Source organism: Trichomycterus rosablanca, chromosome 5 (genome assembly GCF_030014385.1).
Source record: "Trichomycterus rosablanca isolate fTriRos1 chromosome 5, fTriRos1.hap1, whole genome shotgun sequence".
In the NCBI taxonomy this organism is placed as follows: Eukaryota; Metazoa; Chordata; class Actinopteri; order Siluriformes; family Trichomycteridae; genus Trichomycterus; species Trichomycterus rosablanca.
This window is the reverse complement of record NC_085992.1, coordinates 48,785,993-48,807,122: the sequence shown is the minus strand read 5'-3', so window position 1 is coordinate 48,807,122 and position 21,130 is coordinate 48,785,993. Positions and strand designations below refer to the sequence as shown.

The following is a 21,130-nucleotide window of genomic DNA, read 5'->3' as shown; positions in this document are numbered from 1 at the left end:
TTTTGTTAAACCCTAGTCAATCGAATGAGTAACAAGCACTGAATAAAACTAAATAATCATATTTAAACTATAAGCAAAAATAGTAAAATAAACTGTAACAATATTACAAATGTAATGTAAAGCAAGTGATTAAAATCCATTGGGTCATTTCAAGCTAAATGATAAATTATTGATTACTTTATACAAGTCAGTGCGTGTAGGTTGTTGCAGACTTTTAACCTATTCATTCACTATATATATATATATATATATATACAGTGTATCACAGAAGTGAGTACACCCCTCACATTTCTGCAGATATTTAAGTATATCTTTTCATGGGACAACACTGACAAAATGACACTTTGACACAATGAAAAGTAGTCTGTGTGCAGCTTATATAACAGTGTAAATTTATTCTTCCCTCAAAATAACTCAATATACAGCCATTAATGTCTAAACCACTGGTAACAAAAGTGAGTACACCCCTTATTGAAAGTTCCTGAAGTGTCAATATTTTGTGTGGCCACCATTATTTCCCAGAACTGCCTTAACTCTCCTGGGCATGGAGTTTACCAGAGCTTCACAGGTTGCCACTGGAATGCTTTTCCACTCCTCCATGACGACATCACGGAGCTGGCGGATATTCGAGACTTTGTGCTCCTCCACCTTCCGCTTGAGGATGCCCCAAAGATGTTCTATTGGGTTTAGGTCTGGAGACATGCTTGGCCAGTCCATCACCTTTACCCTCAGCCTCTTCAATAAAGCAGTGGTCGTCTTAGAGGTGTGTTTGGGGTCATTATCATGCTGGAACACTGCCCTGCGACCCAGTTTCCGGAGGGAGGGGATCATGCTCTGCTTCAGTATTTCACAGTACATATTGGAGTTCATGTGTCCCTCAATGAAATGTAACTCCCCAACACCTGCTGCACTCATGCAGCCCCAGACCATGGCATTCCCACCACCATGCTTGACTGTAGGCATGACACACTTATCTTTGTACTCCTCACCTGATTGCCGCCACACATGCTTGAGACCATCTGAACCAAACAAATTAATCTTGGTCTCATCAGACCATAGGACATGGTTCCAGTAATCCATGTCCTTTGTTGACATGTCTTCAGCAAACTGTTTGCGGGCTTTCTTGTGTAGAGACTTCAGAAGAGGCTTCCTTCTGGGGTGACAGCCATGCAGACCAATTTGATGTAGTGTGCGGCGTATGGTCTGAGCACTGACAGGCTGACCCCCCACCTTTTCAATCTCTGCAGCAATGCTGACAGCACTCCTGCGCCTATCTTTCAAAGACAGCAGTTGGATGTGACGCTGAGCATGTGCACTCAGCTTCTTTGGACAACCAACGCAAGGTCTGTTCTGAGTGGATCCTGCTCTTTTAAAACGCTGGATGATCTTGGCCACTGTGCTGCAGCTCAGTTTCAGGGTGTTGGCAATCTTCTTGTAGTCTTGGCCATCTTCATGTAGCGCAACAATTCGTCTTTTAAGATCCTCAGAGAGTTATTTGCAATGAGGTGCCATGTTGGAACTTTCAGTGACCAGTATGAGAGAGTGTGAGAGCTGTACTACTAAATTGAACACACCTGCTCCCTATGCACACCTGAGACCTAGTAACACTAACAAATCACATGACATTTTGGAGGGAAAATGACAAGCAGTGCTCAATTTGGACATTTAGGGGTGTAATCTCTTAGGGGTGTACTCACTTTTGTTGCCGGTGGTTTAGACATTAATGGCTGTATATTGAGTTATTTTGAGGGAAGAATAAATTTACACTGTTATATAAGCTGCACACAGACTACTTTTCATTGTGTCAAAGTGTCATTTTGTCAGTGTTGTCCCATGAAAAGATATACTTAAATATCTGCAGAAATGTGAGGGGTGTACTCACTTTTGTGATACACTGTATATATTTAATATATATTTTATGGGTTTTTCTCCCATTTTCTGTATTTAGTGTAGTCAATTTGTTCATGTTCTCCTTGTGTCTGTGTGGGTTTCCTCCCACAAGTCCAAAATCATGCAGACATGCCAACTTTTGATAGTAAAATTGCACTGTGTGTGTGTGTGTGTGTGTGTGTGTGTGTGTGTGTGTGTGTGTGTGTGTGTGTGTGTGTGTGTGTGTGTGTGTGTGTACCCTGTGATGGACTGGCGACCTGTCTGTGGTATTTCATGCCTTTCGCCCAATGAATCGGACCCACCGCAACCCTGACTAGGTGTTAAAACAGACAGTGACTGAATAAATGAATGAATGATTTTGCTTATGATTATGTTATATTGTAATACTGCTTAACTATACACCGACTAGGCATAACATTATGACCACTGACAGGTGAAGTGATTAACACTGATTATCTCTTCATCACGGGCACCTGTTAGTGGGGGGGATATATTAGGCACCAAGTGAACATTTTATCCTCAAAGTTGATGTTAGAAGCAGGAAAAATGGGCGAGTTTGACGAGGACCAATTTGTGATGGCTAGACGACTGGTTCAGAGCATCTCCAAAACTGCAGCTCTTGTGGGGTGTTCCCGGTCTGCAGTGGTCAGTATCCATCAAGGGTCATGACGAGGCTCATTGATGCACGTAGGGAGCGAAGGCTGGCCCGTGTGGTCCGATCCAACAGACGAGCTACTGTAGCTCAAACTGCTGAAGAAGTTCATGCTGGTTCTGATAGAAAGGTGTCGGAATACACAGTGCATCACAATATAAGGAAGGTGGTCATAATGTTATGCCTGATTGGTGCACATGTACATGTAAAGTCATTACGCTAAAGGATTTGATCTGGAGCTTCTTGCACACAAGTAATAAGTGTATCGATGACGGTGTGGAGCTCTAACATGAACTGTTCTCCATGTTTTATGTCTTTTGCAGTCAAATAAAGTTCCAGTGGTTCAGCCGTCCCACGCAGTTCACCCGCTCACACCTCTAATCACCTACAGCGACGAGCACTTTGCCCCTGGACCCCATTCTGGACATCACCCAGACTCCAAACAAGGTATATAAAATAATACAAAACCTTTCTACAGAGCTTAAAGTGTACTGGTAATGTAGCAGGGCCGATCTCATCGCTGACCACCTCCCCGTCCCGCTCAAAACGAACCGCCCTGAATAAATATCACGTCTAAACCTATATATATATAGAGAGTATATACGTATATATATATATGTATATATATATATATATATATATATATAGGGATATAGAGAGTATAGGGATGTCTGGCAGACTGAACTACACTTGATTAAGACTCCATATGTGCACCTTCTGACAGACGCTCGTCTCTGCAGCAGCTTCAGACAGAGAGATGGAGAGGATGTGGTGAGGATGTCGTCGTGGTCTGATTAGTTAGAGACCCACGCCACATCCAGACATCCCCAAACGCACTGTTTTCTTTGGGTTTGAATGTTACAGAAGCATTTATAGCTCTCTCAGTCAGCTTACTACTTGAGCCATGAAGTACTATGATTTTTAAATAAACATTAGATCTTACAGATTACTTAAACATAACGTTTATGGGAGATGAGCAACAGCGGAACTGAGACATAATTTGTACATAAAACAGTCAAGTGTGTCATTATGAGTGAATTAATTCCTTCATCTGCTCCTGTTTAGTTTGCATGTTTGATTTGGCCCTTTTTTTTTGCATTTTCCTCCCAATCTAGTCGTATCCAATTACCCGATTGCATTACCTTTCCTCCCTACTGATGCTGACCTCCACTCCTGACTGAGAAGAGTGAGACTTACACACGCCCCCTCCAACACAAGGGCAGTAGCCGAATGCATCTCATCACCCGCACGACCTGAGCTCATATGTGGATCAGCTTTGTGTATGGAGAGCCACACCCTGATCCCATTATCCCTCATCTCTGTGCATGTACCATCAATCATCGTCAGAGGTTGTAATTGCACCAGTTATGAGGAATCACCCTCCCTTGAACAATAGCCAGGGTGGCAGAGCTGAGATTTGAACCGACGAGTTCGAGATGATAGCTCTGATGTGCTACCATGTTTTTACCGCTGTGCCACCTAAGCACAGCTTTTAAGCCGGATGCCCTTCCTGACTCAACCCTCCTATTTATCCAGGCTTGGGACCTGCACTAAGGGTGCACTGATGTGTCCCCTTGAAGGCTAGGTTCATGTAGTGGCATGTGCCCACCTCGTGATTCAAACCCCCGGTCCTCCGTTTTCTAATGAGCCACGTGAGCTCATTCGTGTGGCATTATACTTATTATTATTATTACTTATTGACGTTATAAAGGGGAGCAAATCATTTACACAAGATGCCATATTGGACACGCCATACTCGCTCATAACTACCTGGTGAAGGGAGACCAGACCCCCGCTTGCCCCCTCGGTGGAGGAAGAACCTCAGTTAAACACATTATGCATGAATGATACTAGCCATAGCAGCTGACATGGCATTACGAATCAAACAAACGTCGCCCAGGTGGTGCAGCGGGATATTCCGCTAGCACACCAGCGCCGAGATTCTGAACTCCTCGGTTCGAAACTTAGCATTGCCATCGGTCGGCTGGGCACAATCTAGCGGGCGTAATTGGCAGTGCCTGCAGCAGACTCTATTTGGCCACCGTGTCTGCTAGGGCGGGATGACTGGACTATATGGGTGGGGTCTTTAATTCTGTGCAAGGACCCTGATTAGCAGATAGAGGCGCTTGTGCAGAATGCATGGGTGAAAAGAAGAGGTCCGTTAATTAAGGACTGCGCATGGTTTGGAGGAGGCGTGAGCAGGAAATATACCCTCCTCGAATGCAATTAGGGACCTAAAAGAGAATCAAACAACAACAATATATGTGCCATCTCCTGCTCTGTATAGGTATGCCCAGGCACCATCCTGGTCCAGATATTCCTAACTTCTACTCTCTATCACCTGGAGGAGTCGGACAGATCACCCCACCACTGGGCTGGTAAGTGTACACACACACACACACACATTCTTAAATACTCAACAGCCATCATCAAAAACTGCTGTCCTTAAAGCGCACTCATCACATGAACGTTTAGCTCCAGATCTGATGATCTTCAGCATGTGTGAGAAACTGAAGTGTTGATCCTTCTCCCGCCTCCATCCTGGCTGTGCCCGAGCCTCCTTGGCTCCTCCTGAACGTGTGCGGTTGCTTCTAGGCTCTGGCTTCTGTTAGCTGAGCATGCGAATCAGATGAGATGTGTAAAAGAAAAAGAACTCGCCGCGCGTGTAAACATTCCGAAACCAGATCAGACCCCGAGCGACTGCCGCGGCCAGGCGTCCCCGGCGCTGATCAAATGAGAGAGTAACTGAAGCTGAAGTGAGAGGCTGCAGACCTAATAAGAATGAATTTCACCACATCAAATGAGCTCAGTGCTCTGGATGTTTTATTGGCGCTCGCAGTTTTAACCAAAATGCAGTTCAGAATGTATTCATCTCAGATCTCTTCGACCCCGGCTTCCAAACGAGTCGGTATATGTGGGAAAAGCGCTTCATTGTACCGTACACATGTGTTTGAATGTATGAAGAATAAAAGCTTTCTGTTCTATTCCTATTCTAAATTAATACCAAATCTGTTCCACAGCAGACAGTAGAGAAATGATGCCGTAAAACAAGATCACTTTGCATTATTGTCCAGATAGCTTTCCGGAAATGTAAAACTCTCTTTTTTTTGCCCACTGCCTTAGCCCAGTGAGCATGTTTTAAATGCACAAAAACACTAACAGGTACACCAATTATGTATAACATTATGAGCACTGAGAGGTGAAGTGAATAACACTGATTATCTCTTCATCACCGCACCTGTTAGTGGGGGGGATATATTAGGCAGCAAGTGAACATTTTATCCTCAAAGTTGATGTTAGAAGCAGGAAAAATGGGTGAGCGTGAGGATCTGAGCGAGTTTGCTAGGGGCCAAATTGTGATGGCTAGACGACTGGGTCAGAGCATCTCCAAAACTGCAGCTCTTGTGGGGTGTTCCCGGTCTGCAGTGGTCAGTATCTATCAAAAGTGGTCCAAGGAAGGAACAGTGGTAAACCGGGGACAGGGTCATGGGTGGCCAAGGCTCATTGATGACGTGGGGAACGAAAGGCCAATAGACGAGCTACTGTAGCTCAGATTGCTGAAGAAGTTAATGCTGGTTCTGATAGAAAGGTGTCAGAATACACAGAGCAGCACAGTTTGTTGTGTATGGGGCATCAAAAGGGGGACCAACACAATATTAGGAAGGTGGTCATAATGTTATGCCTGTTCGGTGTATGTGTAGTTCAGTAAATATTCAATAGTGGACGACAAGATGTTAAAATGTTAACATGGTCCCTGTCCCATGTTGATCTGAACCCTAATTTGGACATGGATCTTGGTCCAGTCATTTCTTGGTATTGGGTAAACAGTGTGCCATTAAGTAATACAGTTAAGATCAAATGAGCAAGAGGAAGGAGTTAGGTGAGACTGAACTTGGCTAGGAAAGCTAAAACTAAAGCCTCTAATCCTTAAACTCGGGTGAAGAGGGAGATTTTACTCTGGGAGCTGACTTTTAGCAGTCTAGCAACCTGCTACCATGGTTTGGAGATATCTGTTTGATATTAAGAAGAGTTGAATATAATTTCTCTCTAATTTCCTTCGGGATCAATAAAGTATCCATCCATCCATCCATCTATAAATGTACCAGGGAGATTTTAAAACCGTGGTGTTGTTAGGATAAAACCTACAGTAGAAAGAATCCTAGTTGATAATCTGTATTGCAAGTGTGAACAATAAAGCAGGCATGAACAAAGCAGGCATGAACCAGCCTAGTGATTGGAAGGTAGCTGGTTCAACTCCCACCACTGCCAAGTTGGCATTTTTTGATTGATTGGGGCTGTGTTCCAAATAGCAGCCTTCCGTATAAAATATGTCCAGTTGTTTAGTTGCAGGGCGGCACGGTGGCTAAGTGGTGGGTAGCACTGTCGCCTCACAGCAAGAAGGTCCTGGGTTCGATCCCCAGGCGGGGCGGTCCGGGTCCTTTCTGTGTGGTGTTTGCATGTTCTTCCCATGTCTGAGTGGGTTTTCTCCGGGAGCTCCGGTTTCCTCCCACAGTCCAAAAACATGCAGTCAGGTTAATTGGAGACACTGAATTGCCTTATAAGTAAATGGGTGTGTGTATGTGTGTGTGTATGTATGTGTGTCTGCCCTGCGATGGACTGACGTGCCGTACAGGGTGTTACTGTGTGCCTTGCGCCCAATTAAAAGCTGGGATAGGCTCCAGCACCCCCCACGACCCTGATTGGATAAGCGGATAAGACAATGAATGAATGAATGAATGTTTAGTTGCACACTGTGTAGGAACACAAACAGGAAATACATTCTGTATAATGTTTGCCTGCTATAACCACAGCAGTTTACTAGTAAGTATAAGGTTCTACATTGTGAGTGTAAAATACAGTATAAATTAATATTATTTTTGAACTGTTTACTTTAGCATTTGAATTTATGTATATACAGAAGATAAAAGTTAAAATATCATGTATTAAATAACATGCAAATGCCATCCAAGTCTGCCTAATCAATTCACATATCTTTATGATTCTGCTCTGCTTGTAGGTTTTCTCATCACATGGTTCCAGGACCTCCTGGACCACACCCTACAGGAATCCCTCACCCTGCCATAGTCAACCCACAGGTCAAACACGAGCCGCTGCACGAGACAGACTTAATGCACATGTGAGTGGCAACTCTTGATTCATATTTAGCCTTTTTTTCACTAGAATTGGTTCCTAATAAAAAGCTTATCAGCCAATAACATGAGTTTTGGAGTTTGGTTTGGTCCAACTGTCCAAGTCCTGCTGCACAAATCGGTCCAGTCAGGTGCTTGTGTGCCATTATTTTCTCTTCTAACATATTGTCATCACTGAACATTAGTAAAATGACACTAGACAACAACAAGATCATGGTGGGTATCAATGTATCAGGGAGATTTTAAAATCGTGCTTTCGCTAAGGTAAGACCTATCGTAGTCAAATTCCTAGCTAATAATCTGTATTGCAAGTGTGAACAAAAAAGCAGGGGCATTAGTAGCTCAGCTTTGCCAGCCTAGTGATTGACAGGTTGCTGGTTCAAGTCCCACCACCAAATAGCACCCTTCTGTATAAAATATGCCCAGTAGTCAAGTGTTATTTGAAATCATTCGTCACTCAATAAAAAGGTAATTGTTTATCGGTAGTATGAAACTCCCACATTCACATTTTCGGCATTTAGCAGACGTTTTTATTTAAAGAGACTTACAGTCTAAGTAACTGAGGGTTAAGGGCCTTGCTCAAGGGCCCAGCAGTTGCAACCTGACAGTGGTGGGGTTTGAACCAGCAACCTTCTGCTTACTAGTTCAGTACCTTAATCGCTAGGCTACAACCGCTCCTATCTGATTGCATGACTCAGGGAGGGATGCTTCCCCAAGGCTGTTGTAGCCTTGTCGTTAAGTAAGCTAGTAAGCAGAAGGTTCCTGGTTCAAACCCTACCTGTGCCAGGGTGCCACTGTTGGGCCCTTGAGCAAGACCTTTAACCCTCAATTGCTTACACTGTCTAATCAAACCTCGCTCTGTACCACGCAACCTCCAAGCCACTAGTCTCGCTCGACTTGATCCACCATTCAGGACTCGAGGAAGACAAACATCAAGGCTCTTCTCTGTACTGGCACCCAAGTGGTGGAAGGAACTTCTCTTATCTGTCCGAACATCTGAGTCTCTTACTTTCTTTAAAAAACAATTAAAAACCTTCATCACCTCTACGCACTTAAGCTGACTTGTACTTACTTACTTACATCTGCTAAATGCCGAAAATGTAAAAAATGTAAATGTATAATGTTGCTTTGGATTAAAATGCCAAAAATGTAAATGCAAGGCTGAATTAAATAATTATTTCTCAGTATAACAGCCGTAACTCAAACTGTCTGACCACTTTTCACCGGAACAGGACAGTCTGTCCCTGAACGTCCCTGTATGTGAATGTACACACTGATACCGGCGCTTGAACCCTCGTTTTTACACATGTATGCATTTATACACACGCCGCGCCAGGAACTTCGTGTGCATCAGACTCAACTGCTCTCATTTCCCAAGGAGCAGGACCTGCTTGTAAAATCCTGGCGTCTAATTAGCCTCGGATAGACCACAGAGGACAGATAAGCCTTTATGCTCCATTTGGCAGCAGGTAGCAGATCTGGGTTTCAGATAGAAGCTTGCGGTCGAAATACTGTACGGCCGTGCAAACGGGGCGACTCTGTCCTCAGCTGCAAGCCATCGGCGAGAGGCTGGAGGCGTGGGGTTTGGTTGCCATTACTGGTGAAGTAATCTCTCTGCATGAAAGCACCCAACTGGACGTGATTAAAAGAGTTCGTGAGTCGTGGAGCTCCACAAAGATCACTCGTTGTTCTCAGACTTGCCGCTGACGCCATGCCGGCGGCCCGAATGACTCCCTTACCGACCTATTTGCCATTTTTCTCACCCCAACGCCAGAAACGAACCAAAAAAAACATTATGGAAAACATACAGATTGAGTTATCTACACTAGATGTTGAAGAGGCCGTTCCAGATTGACACACCAGCACTTGCTAATACTAGGAGAAGAGCTCAGACTTAAAACAGCCATAACACTCACTGTCCATTTTATCAGCTCCACTTACCATATAGAAGCACTTTGTAGTTCTACAATTACTGACTGTAGTCCATCTGTTTCTCCGCATGCTTCGTTAGCCCCCTTTCATGCTGTTCTTCAATGGTCAGGACTCTCACAGGACTACCACAGAGCAGGTATTATTTAGGTGGTGGATCATTCTCAGCACTGCAGTGACACAGACATGGTGGTGGTGTGTTAGTGTGTGTTGTGCTGGTATGAGTAGATAAGACAGAATAGTCCACCAACCAGGTTGGTCTAGAAGATGACCGACTCAAACAGCAGCAATAGATGAGCGATCGTCTCTGACTTTACATCTACAAGGTGGACCAACTAGGTAGGAGTGTCTAATAGAGTGGACAGTGAGTGGACACGGTATTTAAAAGAACTCCAGCAGCGCTGCTGTGTCTGATCCACTCATTCCAGCACAACACACACTAACACACTAACACACCACCACCATGTCAGTGTCACTGCAGTGCTGAGAATGATCCACCACCTAAATAATACCTGCTCTGTGGTGGTCCTGTGGGGGTCCTGACCATTGAAGAACAGCATGAAAGGGGCTAACAAAGCAAAATGCTTTACATGAATAAAAACTAAAAGAGAATATAAAGTAATTTAGCTTATACAAAGTAAGTGCAGTAAGATTTGGTGGAACATAAAAGGATTTAAAGTAAAGATAAAAATAGAGATAAAGATAGTAATCGAAAGGCTATTGGTTCAAGCTCCATCACTGTCAGAGATGGGGCCCTTTACCCTAAATTGCTTAAACAATATACTGTCACATTACTGTAGGTCGCTTTGGATAAAAGCGTCAACTAAAATACAGAAAATGTAAAAATAAATCACCAATTCTTGCATGGTGTTATAAAAACAAATTAACAAACTTCATGCCATTTTTTTAAACCAGTTCTCTGTGTAACCTTTGTGCAGGAAGCCTCAACACGAACAGAGAAAAGAGCAAGAGCCCAAGAGGCCTCACATCAAGAAGCCGCTCAACGCCTTCATGCTCTACATGAAGGAGATGCGTGCCAACGTGGTGGCCGAATGCACGCTCAAGGAGAGCGCCGCCATCAACCAGATCCTGGGTAGAAGGGTACGTACTGGAGCCATTCAACATCTGCAAGGACACAGCAGCTGACACTTTGAGACGTTTAGTCTTTTATGGAGGACCGGGGGGGCTTATGGGACGTGGGGGACGTGTTCTTCATTCGGAAAAAGAGAAACCACCGAACATGTTTAATGCCTTAACCAAGGCCCGAGTGGTTTGTGGCAGCCAGCCACAGCAAAGCGCTACTCTGCGGTTGCGTGGGGTAATTGCCCGCTGACATGGTTTGAAGTAAAGCGCCGCTAAATTGGAACCAGTGTTTTGATATGAAATCAAAGTTTTGTTTTCCCTCGCCGTGCAAGTTAATCTCTTCATCGTGTCCCATTCTGTCCCCCACCCCCCACATCCCCACCCTCTTTCATTTGCCCCAAATACAAATCATTTAGGAACAGATATTGTGACAAAACGCTAGCATGCGTCTCTCTTTACCGGGGAAAGTGCACAAATAATCTGACTCGGGGTCTCTCTCTCTCTTCTCGATCTCTCTCTCTCTGCACCCGACAGTGGCACGCTTTATCTCGGGAGGAGCAAGCTAAGTATTACGAATTAGCCCGCAAGGAACGGCAGCTCCACATGCAGTTGTACCCCGGCTGGTCTGCCAGAGACAATTACGTAAGTATCTACACACGCTGGTAAAATGAGGTTCATGTTTGTGTGTCTTTCTATAAGTCGAGGCTTAACCGAGCGCTCGATTCTGATTCGTTGCTATTTTATTTGACCTACATATGCAAAAAAATAACCCCATCCCACCCTGATTTGCTTATTTGGTTGTTTTAATTTATTTCATAATGTCAATACATACCGCAATAATCCTCAAATCCCTTTATAATATAAGACTGAATATACATATACAAATATACACCGACCAGGCATAACATTACGACCACTGACAGGTGAAGTAAATAACACTGATTATCTCTTCATCACGGCACCTGTTAGTGGGGGGGATATATCAGGCAGCAAGTGAACATTTTATCCTTAAAGTTGATGTTAGAAGCAGGAAAAATGGACAAGCGTGAGGATCTGAACGAGTTTGACAAGAACCAGATTGTGATGGCTAGTCGACTGGGACAGAGCATCTCCAAAACTGCAGCTCTTGTGGGGTGTTCCCGGTCTGCAGTGGTCAGAATCTATCAAAAGTGGTCCAAGGAAGGAACAGCGACAGGGTCATGGGCGGCCAAGGCTCATCGATGCACATGGCGAGTGAAGGGCAATAGTTGCCTAGTGGTTAAAGGTCACCGGCCAGGTTGCCACTGACTTAAGCAAGGCCCTTAACTGGTCCACCTTTTTATTGCTCAGATGTCCAGTGCTCAGTATAGGTGCATTCAGTGATGCATAGGCTTGACCTGCGGCTGTGCAGTCCCATACACACAGGAGCTTGATGCACTGTGTGTTGTTACATCTTTAATCATCACTATTGAAGAAAGAAATGATCTGCAGTTTGAGCCACAGTATCAGGCGCTACAGCCTTCATGTCCTCATGGCTTGGCCCTTCTCTGACCACTGTTGGTGGGTACTCACCATGGCTGCATTGAGCCACCTCTTGCAATATAGATCACTATATGGATTTGAGGGTTTTTATTAGTATATTTTGGGTGTTCTAGATTATAAATATACACACTAACTGGGCGCTCATTTCGAACTCGCTGTTTTGAATCTCGACTCTGCTATCCGGCAGGCTGGATGGCTACATGCCCAACGATTGGCTGTCGTTCATACAGGGTGGGAGCCGGACGTGGATTCCTTATGACTGATGCAGTTACGACCTCTGCTGGCTGCACAGAGTCGAGGAATAATGCGTTGATCAGGGTGTGTCTCTCCGTACACAAAGCTGATCCTCATATGAGCCAGTGTGTGAAGGGATGCAGTCGGCTACTGCACACGTGTCGGAGGAGGCGTGTGTTAGTCACCGCTCTCCTCAGTCAGAGTGGAGGGCCACGTCAGTAGAGAGGAAGGTTAATGCATTTGGGTAATTGGATATGCTAAAAGTTGGAAGAAAATCCATAAACAAAATAATATTAAAAAGAAAGAATTTAGTAAATACGTGGATGAGTGGTGTGAAGGTTTAGAAACTATTTCAAGAGGAAATTTTATTTTAATTCAGACAAACCGAGTTCCTGTTCCTGTAATGGTACAGTTCAGAAAACCCAGTGATCGATGTGAACGTTTCCAGTTAAACCAACCACTGACTGGCAGGCCAGTGAAGGCAAAAGGCACTAAGGAGCACTTCAAAGAGGGATGAAGCCAGGGATAAAGTTTCCACTCGACTTGTTCCGTTAGCGGCGAGCACACAGCTGTATTTAACAGTGCTAAGCGCTGTGAGCTCGTCCCTGCTCTGTCACGCACGTTCGTTTGCCACTCTGGGCTTCACGGCTCACGCGGCTCTGTCAGCCGCGGCTAGAATACATAGATTAGCTGCTGAATAAGTGGATTATCAGACTTTTACAGCAGGCAACCAAAGCGCGCTTCATACTGGACTGCAAGATGATGGCACCGAGCTATCTGCACCTATAGTCACCCTGCGAGGGGATTTAGGGTAAGCTTAAAAATCCTCAACCAATCCAGACTTTCGGCTCGAAAGCAGCGCTCTTCATGGACCTGAGAGCAGGATGGATATTTTCTCTAACTTTGAGATTGATCATTAAAAAGCTAGTGTATTTTTGAAGGATTAATTGGCAGTGCTTGGATTGAACTGTGTTCATCGAAGGAGAGATGAAAGGCTATGAAATGCATATGTGAAGTGAGCTATACATATCAGGGCTTAGAGACTTAGAGAGGTCACAAGGAAAACTGACTCTCCTGAATCAATCCTGACCATTCTGACAATTTCCCAGCTGGGTTTTCTTCCCAACTTGGTCAAGAGACCACTGTTCCACATACACCGATCAGCCATAACATTAAAACCACCTCCTTGTTTCTACACTCACTGTCCATTTTATCAGCTCCACTTACCATATAGAAGCACTTTGTAGTTCTACAATTACTGACTGTGGTCCATGTGTTTCTCTGCATGCTTTGTTAGCCCCCCTTCATGCTGTTCTTCAATGGTCAGGACCCCCACAGGACCACCACAGAGCAGGTATTATTTAGGTGGTGGATCATTCTTAGCACTGCAGTGACACTGACATGGTGGTGGTGTGTTAGTGTGTGTTGTGCTGGTATGAGTGGATCAGACAATACTGTGTCCACTCACTGTCCACTCTATTAGACACTCCTACCTGGTTGGTCCACCTTGTAGATGTAAAGTCAGAGACGATCGCTCATCTATTGCTGCTGTTTGAGTCGGTCATCTTCTAGACCTTCATCAGTGGTCACAGGACGCTGCCCATGGGGCGCTGTTGGGTGGATATATTTGGTTGGTGGACTATTCTCAGTCCAGCAGTGACAGTGAGGTGTTTAAAAACTCCAGCAGCGCTGCTGTGTCTGATCCACTCATACCAGCACAACACACACTAACACACCACCACCATGTCAGTGTCCCTGCAGTGCTGAGAATGATCCACCACCTAAATAGAGTCCTGACCATTGAAGAACAGCATGAAAGGGGGCTAACAAAGCATGCAGAGAAACAGATGGACTACAGTCAGTAATTGTAGAACTACAAAGTGCTTCTATATGGTAAGTGGAGCTGATAAAATGGACAGTGAGTGTAGAAACAAGGAGGTGGTTGATTGGTGTATATGGGCAAGGAGAGACTGCTAAATCCATCTATTTATCCACAATGAATATGTTGTTTATATGTTTTTGGTCATTATTGTTGAGCTGAACTTTAATATCTTCTGGATGTTTCCTAGGGGAAAAAAAAGAAGAGGAAGAGGGAAAAGCTTCAGGAATCTCCTGCAGGTACGAGCCAATTAAATACCTTCCTGCTTTCTGTCTTTCTCACACCTTTGCATTGATTTCTTCAGTACCCATGTGACTGCTGCATGTTCTCTACCTTATTCATGTAACCATAAACAGCTTCTTATTCGTTTTTTTAAAATATTTGTTGGCCGTTTTCCCCTCTTTTTGCATCCCAATTTAGATATGCTTTTTTCCCACTGTGGACTCTGGCAACCTGCGCTACCTACATGACACCCAAACTGGCCCTGGAGCCTCACAGGCCAGCACACGTTGGCCAGTGGCAGATTTTTAAAATAACTCTGGCCTTTCACGCCGATGCCTTGAACTAACACCCTGCTCCCCTCTCGGACCAACACTGCTGCACTTTATTCCTAGAACCAGTGCGGTTATGCTTCTATTCTTGGATTGGCTGCTGATTTCAACAGACAGAAAGACAACAGGGAATATTATCAGCTACAATGAAATCGTGCTATAACATCAATAATTTCATTACAAGTAATAAACGTCTGTTTATAATGACATAAATCCTCATTATTTTTTCATGCAGCATTTGTTCTTCTACATTCTCTATCATTCAGTATTTTATGTGCAGGTTAAAAAGTTCTTAAATGTACCATTTTTGAGGCAGTACTATCATCTGTACCTATAGTGTGCACCTTATACATAAGGTAAAGGGAGATTTACCTTATGATTCGAAAAAGGCCCCAATTATTGTTGTAATTCCCACTAGGATGAAGTAATCTGAACCCCAAAAACTACGCTACATACCTTTCCGTATGTGTAATCGATTGTATTAATGTGATGTTGGAAGTGATCTCTGTTTCAACAGAGCGCTCCAAGTTCCTGAACATGTTCAATCTAGTTTCCGTACCGTATTCTGAAAGACTCTTTGGGAGTACGTAACGAGCACCATATTTCTTCCTAAATTCACTTTGACATTGCTCAAATAAATTGGTGACCCAATAGGTTGGCACCATGAAGACGCACTGCTCAGTACTGATCCTGATGGGGGCGGCACGGTGGCTAAGTGGGTAGCACTGTTGCCTCACATCAAGAAGGTCCTGGGTTTGATCCCCCAGGTCCTTTTTGTGTGGAGTTTACATGTTCTCCCCGTGTCTGTGTGGGTTTCCTCTGGGTGCTCCCAGACGTACAAGTGAGGTGAATTGGAGATACAAAATTGTCGGTAAAACTTGAACTGATGAATCTTGTGTAATGAGTAACTACCGTTCCTGTCATGAATGTAACCAAAGTGTAAAACATGACGTTTAAATTTTAATAAACAAACAAATAAACAAACAAACATTATTCCACAGATCGATTTCTGTCCTTTAGTATTTTAGCTGCATATTTTACCTCTACAGGTAATTTGTCTGTACAGTGTGCTCATCCATACCATTGAAGGGTACAGTGTATTAATTACCTTTAGGTTTAAGGTACACTAAAGGTACAAGACAATATATTGTACTGGCCCTTTCAATATGTACTTGAATAAAGCTGAAATGACAATAAAGCCTTTCTTAAAAACGTACCCAAAGTGCCACCTCAGCAAAAAAACAAATGCTTTTTTTTAACCCTGCATTTTAGAGTTCAAGCTCTAATTTCCTTCGGGATCAATAAAGTATCTATCTATCTATCTATCTATCTATCTATCTAATCTATCTATCTATCTATCTATCTATCTATCTATCTATCTATCTATCTATCTATCTATCTATCTATCTATCTATCTATCTATCTATCTATCTATCTATCTATCTATCTATCTATCTATCTATCTATCTCATTTAGCGCCGTAATCGTGCTGACGTGGCAATAAATCCAACCAACCATCTATCCATCCATCCATCCATCCATCCATCTTTTTAATCAGCTGTGTCTCCACAGTGGCTGAAACAAAACCGCGTGGGACGCATAACCGCATTAATCCCCGATTCATTTTGAGCCACGTTAGGCCTCGAATCTAAAAGTCCAGGCTTCAATTACGTTTTCCACAGGTTGCCAGCGTTCCCCAGGCTGCATGTTGAAAATAGCTACCGTATACGATCGCGGTCTCGAAAAGGTCTCACAAAGATCCTGTTAGTTTGGAAGCGGCGGCGACTTCCCGAGCGTCACTCATGCTTTCCATGCCTCCATCTGTCTGACACTTCCTCCACATGACTCACGGTCTTTGGGATTAGTCTGTCCGTTCTCTGATTCAATCAAAACTGCTTCAAGCTTTTTAACCCCTTGCTCTCTATCCTGTCTCTTTAAATCCTACAAACTTTTAATATTCAATATTTATAAAATACTGTTTAATTAGCAACCGATGTTTCTGAAATACTATTGTTAGATAAATGAATATATACGCTTATTTAGCCCTACATCATTGTGTTGATATTTGTTCTACTTACTTTGAAGTTGAATTTTAATTCCATCCCCCGTTTTTCAAAGGCTTCCATTTTCTGCAGGTACAGGCCAGAGAATGAAAACAGCGTACATCTAAGCAATGGTAAGAAAGCCGTCCCTATCCACACTAACAGTGCTTTTTCACTGGACAGTACAGTTTGGTATAGCGTAGTTGCTACACGTGTAGACCCGCCTGTACCCTGATTGAGTGCCTGAGTATCTTCATTTCTAAACGTGTTGGTAATGCATACTATTATTTCGAAATTGTAACCCACTATAAGACATATAACAATATTTTTATTATATTTATTACAGTAGTGTGCAATTTGGGACACAGCCCTAGTGTTTCCTGAAGTCATGACTAGTGGTGGTCTCACAACATTTGTTCACGTTGGGGGCGGCACCGTTGCTCGGAGGGTAGCCCTGTCACCTCACAGCAAGAAGGTCCGGGGTTCGAAACCCAGGTGGTGCGGTCCAGGTCCTTTCTGTGTGGGGTTTGCATGTTCTCCCCGTGTCTGTGTGGGTTTCCTTAAGGATCTCGCAATCGGGGGCGGCACGGTGGCTAAGTGGGCACCATTGCTCGGAGGGTAGCACTGTTGCCTCACAGCAAGAAGGTCCTGGGTTCGATCCCCAGGTGTGGCGGTCCGGGTCCTTTCTGTGTGGAGTTTGCATATTCTTCCCGTGTCCACGTGGGTTTACTCCGGGAGCTTCGGGTTTCCTCCCACAGTTCAAAGACGTGCAAGTGAGGTGAATTGGAGATACAAAATTGTCCATGACTGTGTTTGATATGAACTGAACTGATGAATCTTGTGTAACCAGTAACTACCTGATGTGATATGAATGTAACCAAAGTAAAACATGACGTTAAAATCCTAATAAATAAATAAATTGCTCACATCATTTCTAGCTCGAGCCACACGTCCGGTACGTTCGGTACGTGTTATTTCCTATGTAAAGAGCAGAATGTGTGATCGTAGCTATTCAGCTGTATCATGCCGTCGTGCTCTGTTCAGTGAAAAATCACAGTGCATCTCTCCTAATACTTTCAAATGTGCTTCTCTGTTTTAAACACTATTTATTTATATTAATCCAGACTAATCCTAAAGACTTACCAGAACTCCTTGTTATGCAATTCATTCTAAAGATACAATTTCATTCTGTTATCTGTTTTCGGATATCATGTTAATTTATTTGTTTTTTTACTCATCCTTACATTCTTCGGTCTGTTTTCACTCTCTGTCCTCACTGATGGGTGTGTTACTGGGGTTTCCTAGCACTGCATGGTTTATTTTGCTTTTATGCTGTACTGATAATAGACTGAGATTTGTCTGTTCACATGCACACTAATATCCACTTGGATCACCAAATTACTGCCAAAATTCGAATTATGGTCACGGTTTATTCTTAAAAATTATAACTAGGCAGTCTGCACTAGATGCATGCATATATTCACTGTAGTAGTAAATAAAATTACCCTTGCCTATTCCATTATACAGTGGAACCTCGATTTAACAGACTAAAAGGGGGAGCACTGGTCTGGTCTGTAAAATGCGATTGTCCAAAACAGCAAGGGTTTTTTTTTTGTCCAGGGGATGTGAAGATAAACAAAAACACAGCACAGCAAGGTCCACAAAAGTGCTAAACATGCACATATGATCAACAGTAACATGAACAACGTAATAGATCTTTACATATGTAATGTAAAACATGTAAATAAATATTAAAATAGGTGTACTGTACTACTGGGGAGAAATTTCATTTAATTTGTGTGGTGACAAAATAAAGCCCATCGCTCATGTAAACGGCTAGTGGACAATTACTGAACTACTGAATTTTAAACAATCGGACCGGACATTCGGTTTTACAGATTTTGTCTGTTAAATCCGAAATCTGTTAAATTGAGCTTCCTCTGTATGTCTAGTTTGCAGCTATAAAAACTAAGGATGTAATGATGCACCACAAGACAGTTAATAACCGAAAAAAATCCACGATTCAAATCGATTTGACATGTAAAATGAGTTGATATTCACTTTAAACAGCAGAGGGCGCTGGCGCTATACACCTCGCCTGGTTGACGTCACTGGCACTATACGTCTGGTTACCAAATTCAGGGTTTTTCAGCCAAATTGGGCTTCATTCAAAATTGTTTTGCATAGTTTGTACCTACCTCAGAAATAAAAGGGCATTCATTATTTAGATAAATAAAAAACAGTCACAAATACAGTGTTTTATTTTATTTTTTAAGAGAAATAAAAGGTAACTTTGTCATCATTTGTCTTCAATTTCAGTTTTAAAAAATCGGGAAAATATTGTATCGTGAACCCAGTATTGTGAATCGCATCGCATCATGGGTAGAGTGTATCGTTACATCCCTAATAAAAACTCAAAAAATCTATTATCATTGAAGCGATTTTGAATACCCAGTGACTTCAACACATCAACAGGCAGCACATAAATGTGTACTTTGCTTTTAATAGACCAAACAAAAAAGATAAAACATCAGAAGCTGGTATATTATTTACTATTCTACCACCTCAGTCCTGGAAACTACAGAAAGAAATGACTTACATGCTCATGTACACATCATTTATGTAAATATGTTAAATTCTTGGAAAAAAGTCAGTCCCTCACCCTCCCCGTTATCTTATTTTATACTAGCCTTGTAAATGAATCCTATTGCACGGTTTTGACATTAATGTCTAGCTGGTTCTTATCGTTTTATCTTTAGCACAGATCTAGCTGAAACAAGCCTTCCTTTTAAGTGTGTGTGTGTGTGTGTCGTGAGAGTCTGGCTTTCAAAGAGCAACCCAGATGTGATCTTTCCCAACCCCACCATCCACCCACATGGCCCCTATGTGTAATCCGGCACCCTGAATGAAGAGAAGCTCTGCACACAGTTGTAAAGAAGACGTCGTCGTTGCCGCTTCTTCGAAACGGCGTTTTAAAAACCAGCACAAGCTCCTCTTTCTATTAGCTTAATTGTCCAAAGACACAAACCCACGAAAAGAACGACTTCGGCCTCCTTTTATCACATGAAGTGCCACTTTATCCTGTTATTCCGCTTCCTGTTCGGTGCGCAGATGAGACAAATCTGCTCTGTGAATGAGACGATTCACAGTTGATCGATTCCCGACCCCACGCCTCTCTCTCCCAACCCAAATTGGAGAGCTTTTCTCCTCGTCTTTTCTTCGTGGTGCGAAAGCGGCCTATCTCTGATCCAATAATTAGCGGTGCAGAGCAGACGTGGGACGGCCACCCTGGCTGATTTATTGTGACAGCCTTAAACTAATATGCATAATACTGGGAACACTGCTGCTAGGCTAAGAGCTCTCAATTTATGCAGATCTCAAGCGCAGGATTGAGGTTAGTTCGGCGGACGCTCTGGAAAGCGGCTTTTAAATGAGCTTGTTTGTCTGTTTCTGTTTTTAACCTTCTTGGCCTTTAAGAAGTGTTATTTTACTGTTTATAACAGGCATTGAATTACAGTTAATGAAGTGTTTTCGTTGAGGGATTTTGATTTTGCTTACAAACATATGATTGGCTTTTCATATTAAGGAAAGCATTGCTAGTGTTGCCTTTGGAGCTAGTAATGTAAATCATTTATATAAATGACTCTAGATTAAAAGTGTGCAATACTTTATTAATCAATATAAATAATAATTGTTTTGGACATACCTTCTAATCTGGGTGCTTCAGGGGCACAGTGGACTATTATTCCAACCCACCACCATCAGTGCTATCGACTGGCCGGGCATTTTCACAGACATGATTGGATATTTTTGAGAAGAGAGGAGTAGCCGAAGCCCTGAGTTGGACAGGAAAAAGCGGTTCCTGACAGTATTTGGCCATGGATTTCTGTGTTTATATATGCCAAAACAGCCATGCAACTGTGATGCACTGTGTGTTCTGACACCTTTCTAGCTCGTCTGTTGGATCGGACCGCACGGGCCAGCCTTCGCTCCCCACGTGCATCAATGAGCGTTGGCCGCCCATGACCCTGTCGCTGGTTTACCACTGTTCCTTCCTTGGACCACTTTTCATAGATACTGACCACTGCAGACCGACCGGGAACACCCCACAAGAGCTGCAGTTTTGGAGATGCTCTGACCCAGTCGTCTAGCCGTCACAATTTGGCCCTCGTCAAACTCGCTCAAATCCTCACACTCGC

The 21,130-nt window shown here is 43.3% G+C and overlaps 1 protein-coding gene across 2 annotated transcripts in view; it reads left to right on the top strand.

Moving 5' to 3' along the window:
- The window catches only part of lef1 (lymphoid enhancer-binding factor 1), a 77,003-nt gene that overhangs the window by 42,853 nt on the left and 13,020 nt on the right, over nucleotides 1-21,130 (top strand). Inside the window, exons 4-10 of one of the 2 annotated variants that reach the window (XM_062995306.1) lie at nucleotides 2,866-2,989; nucleotides 4,830-4,920; nucleotides 7,560-7,679; nucleotides 10,560-10,722; nucleotides 11,239-11,346; nucleotides 14,529-14,577; nucleotides 17,025-17,065. In XM_062995306.1, coding sequence (XP_062851376.1) covers nucleotides 2,866-2,989; nucleotides 4,830-4,920; nucleotides 7,560-7,679; nucleotides 10,560-10,722; nucleotides 11,239-11,346; nucleotides 14,529-14,577; nucleotides 17,025-17,059 — 690 coding nt within the window. In that variant the 3' untranslated portion in view covers nucleotides 17,060-17,065. Of the gene's footprint in view, nucleotides 1-2,865; nucleotides 2,990-4,829; nucleotides 4,921-7,559; nucleotides 7,680-10,559; nucleotides 10,723-11,238; nucleotides 11,347-14,528; nucleotides 14,578-17,007; nucleotides 17,066-21,130 lie in introns of both variants that reach the window. The other variant, XM_062995305.1, reaches the window with a different exon arrangement.